Genomic DNA, 8,167 nt, shown 5'->3' with positions numbered 1-8,167 from the left:
ACACACACACACACACACACACACACACACACACACACACACACACACACACACACACACACACAATCACATTGTCAAGAAACTACAGTTTATGTACGATAACAGTTTGAGAAAGCGGCCAGACGAAAGGAAGGTAACACAAAATCATTACAAGAGTAAACTCACACGCTGCATGTCCTGCATCCTGTTTCTCACGTTGGCCATAACGTTGTCAAACATGCCGAAAGGGTTCCTCATCATGTCCTGCACAAACACAAGAGGAAAAGAATAGCTAAAGGCTACAACTGGGACATTCACATTTTAGCACGTCACCATGTGTGAGCTAGTGGCATACAGTACACAGCAAAATTAGAAACCAAGTCCAGCATGCAAACACACACAGTGTTTATGTCTTTGTTTATGGGTTTTCCTTCACGGAGAATTTAAAGATGGCCAACCTTCGAACTCTGTGCTGCCTTTAAAAAGACCTGACAATGTTGTCAATAATTGTCAACAAATTTAACATTTAGTGGATAAGATGATCTGGAACAAATCTTGCTTGTATTTTTTGTTGACAACCGGGTAAACTGTATTCAAAAAACACATTTAATCATTGTCATTATTATATAAATGCAGAACACTTCGTGGAGGAACATCTGTAGGTAACTGCTGAGGTGCTTCATTTTGAGCCAGGAAAAACCCTGTACACCACTCAGTGTATCATGCATGTTACCATGAGATGCCATCAATCACCACACATTCAAAATTTCAGATGTTCTTATTCTGTAAGGGTGCAGCCAGGTACTGCAGATCAGTATGGTTGCGTCACTGGAAGTTTTTGGACTAAGAACAAGAGCCACGGCTAAACTTTTCAAAATTCGCTAAAGAGATCATCTTTATCTTGTCAGAAGAACAAGAGTGATGATGTTGCAGTTGACAATAGTTACATATTAGATACAGTTTCATAGCAAACCTGAGAAAACAACCCACTGGTCATTCAACACTCTGGCCATAGTGTTTCCACAAGAATTACATGTTATACTCATGGTATAACATATACAAATTTTTTTCACATTTAAACTTAATGGCCCATTATACATGTATACAGTATACAGGCATATGTATGCCTGTAGAGCAATTCTGCTCCCTGGACTACACTAAAGAATTCTCATCATGGTCTGAGGGGAGGCACTTTAACATGCCTGACGTTTCTTGTACCTGCAAAAATCCTGGTATTGGGTAAAGATTCGCCAGTTACAGTAGATGATATAGGTGGACCCATGAAAAGCTATTGTTTCAATTTCAGTTGGATCCCTTGTTTTTCCTTCAGCTGATAATAAAAATACTGTATATATCTTGGTGAAAACATCTGCTTTATGTAAGGAGTTTGACTTAATGTTGGATATTGTGTGTGGGCGTTGTCAATTCCCAAATCAATGACTATGTAATCAATCAATCAGTTGTCTGGGAAATATAAGTAACCTCACTTACTACTTCACCCTTAAATCTCTGTGGAGAGACCAAGCTTTAGTACATACACTGTTTAATGTTTTACACATAGAATTTTATCCTACACAGTTCAAACACTATGGTTGCTACTATACTAGTGTACTTTAACAGTCTACACATCCAGTGGGTGAAGTGTTGATGGCCTCAAAGAATATAGGAAAGAAGTGAGTAAAGTTCCAGTTAGGTTTCCAGTTAAACAATACTGCCACTGAGTAAAAATGATGCCTTGTTGGCAATATGATAATGGTAAATAACATAATATTGTATACATGGATTGGCATAATGGTGTAAATTTGGAGTGAATGTACTGGAAACACTGTGACCACTTTACTGACTGTTCCTAGTCAAATATTAATGGGCAGGGTCAATTATGGAATTAGAGCATGCACTTGATCAGTATGGCTTTAAATAAGAAACTCATGTGATAGTGTGTAGTTGGACACGAGAGACACAACTCTACTGACCGTGCTGTCAGTACCGCCAAAGGGCAACAATGACCGGCTCATATCCTGAGAATTCAAACAATATAATTTTAGCAACACATCATGGTATTGTATCTGTATAGCATGGTACATACACAAACACACACTACACGCATGTAGACAATCATCATGTAGACTTTTTGCATGTTTGTTGAGGTTCTTGTCGGTTAAGTTGTTAGGTTGTTTTACATTGGTCACTAAGCCCTTGACGCAGCTACAAAGAGCTCTCCACATGACCTTATGCACAACCCTTCAAGGCCATGAACCCTCTGGGAGTGCAGGCACCAAGGAGTGAAAGGCCAGTGAGGAGGGAGCAGCCTGCAGCCTTCAGTCAGAACCTGTGTTCTCTGGGCCAAAACCGCAGGTGTTTATGACCCTGCGGCCCTGGATAAGCATCTCAACAGCCATCACTATGTATGTCTGTGTGTGTGTGTGTGTGTGTGTGTGTATTTTCTGGGGGTGTGATTCGCAGGGGTATTGTGCATAATCAGTGGGGTGTTGAATGACTTGTGTTCCATGTGTAATTGGGTCGCATTGCCGAGGATTAGCGTGGGTTTAACACTGAAACTGAGCTTCATTCTAGGAAGGCTGCAGTGGGTTGGGTGGACCAACCAGGACAGGGATCTAACAGGGGGTCGGAGAGTCCAAGGCTGCTCTCTCAGTTCTCTTCAAAGGTCAAGCTGATGTAAAACGCTCCTGACCAGCATTTATGAAGCCTCACAGCCAATTTTATCCCAGAGTGGCATCTATGAACTAATAAATGCCAGTTACATATCTGCCAGCATTATATTTAGACTCGGGTTGTGCAGAGGAGAGAGAGTGCAAAATAAGCAACATAGACCCGACGGTCTTTAACACATTATTTTAGGCTGTCTGGACTACTGCAGATTGGCATTCTTTTTTCTATCTCTCTCTCAATCTGATACAGAACCTGCCACTGTGGCCTCTGCGGCAGGCTGCTCCTGCTCCTGGGGGAGCTATGGGTTACACCATAGGGGACATGTACTGTAGATATGATTCATACATAAAAGGAAAAGTGAAGTTGTGCTGCAAATGCCTAGTTCCTGGGAAATGGAGCATCACTAGGGAGTTAGAGACATTTTGTAAAAATTTGTGCTCTTAGAACCAGAATACCACAGAGAAGATAAGGAGGTACTGAATCTGATTGTGGCGACTGATGTTTTTAAAGCTGCTGTAGGTGAATAAAGGGTTTAGCAAATGCTGAATTTCACACTACCTCTGCAGCAGGAAACGCTGTCATAATTCGACAACAAAGATGATATCAGCTCTACCTACAGCCACCAGCCTTGCTCAGTACAAACCACAGAATCAAAGAAAGCAAATCTAATGTATAATGATGCCTGATTGTCATTCACCAGTTCTTTTATAAACAAGTGCCCAGATGAATGAGCACGCTGAAAGGTGATATGAACCAGGTAGTGGATATTGGCAAGAGGCTGGGAAATGTGAGCACCCATAGCAGGCTTGGAAGGTAAGACAGGGCTTATTCTCCCACTGGGAATCTAATGCTTAGCAAGTTAATACAAGAAGTACAAGCCTTTCAGCATTATTTGTGTGCATTTCAATGTGTGTATACGAGAATGCCAGTGTGTCTGTTTTGCATGCTGTGACTGTGTGTAATTGTGCTTGTGACCATGTTTTAATACAGTATGTGTGTGTTTATTTATGTATTTTTGTGTGAACATTCGTGCCTATGATATTGGAGAGCAGTATGAGAGTGAGCTGTCTGTCATCTAGCTGCTAATGCACCAGCACTGCCAAGGCACGTTCTGCGAAACAGATGGACCAAAGGAGCAACAATGAGAAAACAGAGTGTCCATGACATCCATACGCATGCCTTTACAAAGCCAACAACACAGCACCAGAGCTACAGCTCTCTGACCACCGCTGGGCACTACAAGACTGATCCTTATCTTCTGAGAAATGTGCATGAGAACTGTGATAAAATCGGTGGATTGTTATGGTAATTCAGATAGCAGTAATTCCATGTATCTTACTACACCTTGGATTTTCTGTATGTTGTTTGTGACTGAAGATGATTGGAGCATGCACTGAAACAGAACATTACTCCTAATATTAGATTAAATAATTTGTTTGCATGGAGATTTTACAGTGTATCTCCATTTCACCCCCTGTCACTGAGGTCATTAGTCAAGTACTCAGAGCCCCTCCTCAGCTGGCATTAGCTAGTTAATAGAATGATGCTAATAAAGAGAAAGCAGGTTGCTGGCTATTGAGGCTAGGCTTCTGATGAAAGTCATTATCAAGGATAAATATACAGGCTCTCATGAGGTAGTGGGATTAAAGCAGGTGACAGAGACTAAATTTGACTTAGCAGGGATAAATAAGCAGTGGAGAGGTCGATCTGGGAAAGGTTAACGGGTGCAATATGGCAGACCAAAGCTGTCTACCTGACTTTTCCTTACAAGTCTGCACAACTAACAACAAATTGTTACAGAGTAAACAACTGCTTCAGCAGTACTTTCTAACCATCATACTTTGAGCACATATTTCAAATCCATGGATTTTTCCAGCCTTATTCTGACCTGATGTAACAGTGTGTGAAAATCAAAGACTTATAGGGAAGCAGTTATATTTGAAGACAAACTATATTTTAAGTTAACATGACAACTAGGCCAACTAGAATCATATCAAAATAAACTGTTATTTTCCGCAGCAGCTCATCTCAGCAGAGCAAAGCACAATTCTCTGGGGTCCTATTGGTGCGAGTGTTAAAGAAGTCTGTACGTGTATTTGCAAGAAAGCAGTGTGTCAGTGGAACAATGCACTATAAATAGGGCTCCTCAGGGCTAGATATAACCGTCCAGAGAGGCCAAGGGGGTTGCCCTTCCTCTAAACCAGAGACTCACATGGCCCCATACCTCAGTGAGTGGTGCTCCAGTTACGCTGCCAGTGGCCAGCCTCCACTATAACCTTAGTAAACTTAGCACTTGCTCCAAACACTAATCATCTGTGGTTATAAACCCATGAGCTGTGGACAGACTGGGTCGTAAGGTGCATGAGGAATCTGTTGAAGCTGGGGCTTCATCCCTTACAGATATACATGTAGGTTAGTCAGTAGTGTATATATACACATATGGAAACTGTAACACACCCGGTTGAGCTTTATTACCTATTACTTGAGTCCACAAGTAGAAAAACAACTCAACACTGTAAAATGAGTGCTTATGGAATTGAATGTTCTCACCCTGTGTTCATCCCTCAGCCCCACGGATGAGCTCGGATATTCTGCCATGTCGTGACCACGGCTTCTCCCATCCATTATACTGGGCATTAATGGCCCGCCGAATGGCTCAGAGAAACTACGCATCATCTGCCGCATATGTTCCCTGTGAGCCCGGAATGGATCCCTATTGGAGAGGAAGAGGAAGTAAAGACAATGTGAACCCCAGCATTCAATCAGAAATTCTTAGTAGAGCCCTGCATGATGATGCAGACTACTGCAAACAATTGTTAAAGTCCTTGAAGATTAAAAATAAGGATGAAAATGTCTTTACAATAAGCACTCAATTCAATATTTGAGAATGACTCAGACATCTTATGCCAGCTTGGAGCTCATTAAAGATAAATTCTTCAATGAACACAACACACTGAAATAAGAAGCACCCCTAAAATAAATTCAGCCACCCTTACACTTGCCCTGGTCAAGTGTGGGCACACTAACTCAGCAGGTGTTCACTTATGAAACAAGCCAAAGTGAGTGTAGCACATAGTGTCAGTCCCTAAACTGCACTGGGAACTCTGTTTCTATAAACTGTACTCTTTATTTCTTTTCTAAACTGATACAAACCTGTACATTTAAAGTACATGGATGGACACATAATAATAAAGTAAAACTTTTTATTCACCTTTTAAGATTGATTTTAAAAGTATATCATTACATAAAACTCTGTCTGTCCTTACACTATGTAAAAAAAATGCTAATGCCAAAAGGTAACTGAAGCAGCACTAATGTACCTGTGATCTAAATCCAAACATTTATGTTGAAATTCAATGAGGATTGACAGATTATATAACCACTCTTAAATTTGCTAGTAACATGTTATGGGTAGGAAACCACATTTTATTATTTCAAGTTACAAATCTAGTTAGTGTTAAACAAGGTTTAGTTCTGATATCTGTCAACGGCCGGTTTTAATAAAAATGATAATTAAAAGTGAAACTAAATTTCTGGTTTATTTACATTTGTTAAGTTTGTGAGCATACTTTGGAGTTTTGTTTGTCCCATTGATAAACGCCTTCTGATCTTAGTTTAACTGATGCATAATGAAAACAAACGCTAACAACCTAAACTGCAAGCTAAACTTTCTTAATAAGCCATAGTTAATAGATTTAAAAACATTTCTGCTACTCACGAGAAGAACGGATCCTCATCAAAGTCCCTGAAATTACTATTGAACATTTCCACGGATTGTGAAGCTGTAAACAAGTCTGAGATAAGGGTTTTTCAAAAAATAATCCGTGTCTGCCACAGGTGTCAGGGCTCCGCCGCTCAACCCCGGTAACGTTACTATGGAGGCTGTGGAATTCAAAGTCATTTAGAACCACGCTGACATGGGCCATGTGATGAGAATCCGGTCCTCGGATTGGCTGGTTATTCGGAGCGTCGAACAGTTCTATTCGCGCGCTGTATGTTGTGGTTGGCTGCCACGGCAACGGCACTCCAGAAATTTCTTTGAAATCTCCAATTTTCTTGTCTTGCTTGTGCATATCACCACAAAATTAGCAGTGTTCTTCTCCAACATACCCTCACAGGACCCCTGTAACATATATGCAGCTAGTACAAGTTCATAACTGCAGAAATATCAATGGGTTTTAAAGGATACATTCACAAAAATTCACCTCAAAGATAATCTGAAGCAATAGGCCTATGAGGCTTCAGCAGTCTGAGTTAAACTTTTTGTCACTAATCCTCCACTACAGTTTAGCACGTTCACACTGTCTATGGAAACACAAAGATGGGAATTTTGTACTAAAAAGACTAACTTTGGTAGATGATGAGTTCATTTGTCGAGCTAATTGGCTTCAGATAAACTTTGAAATAAACTTTGAAATATATTAGACAGAAGAAAAACGACTGGATATTGTCTCCAATCCTTTACACTGAAAGCACATTAAGAGGTGATCTTTTAATAGCCAGTATAAACAGGAGGAATAATTATCGCAAGAGTAAAACTGTTTCATGTGGACAGATTGAACCTATCATTAAAATTAAGAAGAAATCACATGATGTTCTCTAGTATTGAATTACTAGACTTTTGTTTCTGAAGTGATTCTAATTCTAGGGTGTGAAGACGTTTGGGAGAGCAACCTGACACGTGTGAGGAGGGCATACACACAAATTTCACTCATTCTAAGCAAGCACTCACACAGCAAAGCTTAATTTGTGTGCTTGCATTTGCAAATCATTTGTGCACTCTGATTCATTATTTCATTACAACACTGACTATTTGGAGAGTGCAGGAGTGAAACACAGTGTCCCAGACTCAGTATAGATTTACCATCTGGCTGTTCCACAAATAGGTCTGAGTGTGGACTCGACACTGCTTTGAATCCCTGCTCAAACTGCGACAACACTGAATAAACATAAACATAAACAAAATCAATCAATAGTATAAATATTTAAGAGAACAGAAGTTTAGAGCAGGTGAGAAGACGTTTACTGCAGTCTAATGTCAATCCTGATGCAGACCAAAGAGATGAGGTTACCTCAGGATGAGTCAGACTGCTTTTAGTGAGCTACTGTATGGCAGGGCGACTCATTTATATATATCTATCTGGAGATAGCGCTGATATCTTACATAACAAGTGTCACAAGTTTATCACCATAATTCACCCACAAAAGCACAAGACAGTTTTCACTCAAAAAAAAAAATCAAAAAAAATCACAGCTATCTTTATTAACTGAGTTGATTACAAAAGACAAAAATGTATCAAATTCTACATCTACATGGTAAAACTTATCACTTAATCTGACTGTTAGATCTCCATTAAAAATAAATGAAGCAAATTAAAGAACAGCAAATTGACTGAATTCCATTAACATTACTAAAAATAATAAGCACATCAGGACCAAAAATCTTTCATTTGCTCAAATTCTCACAAGTGTTTTACAACCGGTCAGAGAAATTATTGGAGGGGTAAAATAAGAAACA

General features: G+C 39.8%; 1 protein-coding gene across 2 annotated transcripts; it reads right to left on the bottom strand.

Moving 5' to 3' along the window:
* Positions 1-132: 132 nt before the first annotated feature.
* Positions 133-6,780, bottom strand: LOC111663809 (myeloid leukemia factor 1-like). Of its 2 annotated transcripts, XM_023418146.2 has the most exons (4): positions 6,368-6,560; positions 5,200-5,362; positions 1,953-1,997; positions 133-243 (listed from the first exon to the last, which is right to left on the bottom strand). In XM_023418146.2, the coding sequence occupies exons 1-4, from the start codon at positions 6,412-6,414 to the stop codon at positions 148-150; spliced, it is 351 nt and encodes a 116-aa protein (XP_023273914.1). In that variant the 5' UTR covers positions 6,415-6,560; the 3' UTR covers positions 133-147. The 2 variants fall into 2 exon arrangements, with proteins under 2 accessions (XP_023273914.1, XP_023273922.1); XM_023418154.2 differs by lacking the exon at positions 1,953-1,997 and having other exon boundaries at positions 6,368-6,780.
* Between the last annotated feature and the right edge of the window lie 1,387 nt (positions 6,781-8,167).

Source organism: Seriola lalandi, unplaced genomic scaffold (assembly GCF_002814215.2).
Source record: "Seriola lalandi dorsalis isolate HSWRI2012SDOR001 ecotype SW California unplaced genomic scaffold, Sedor1 jcf7180002001183, whole genome shotgun sequence".
Lineage (NCBI taxonomy): Eukaryota > Metazoa > Chordata > Actinopteri > Carangiformes > Carangidae > Seriola > Seriola lalandi.
Note: the sequence above shows the minus strand (reverse complement) of the source record. Positions and strands in the feature narration are given on the sequence as shown.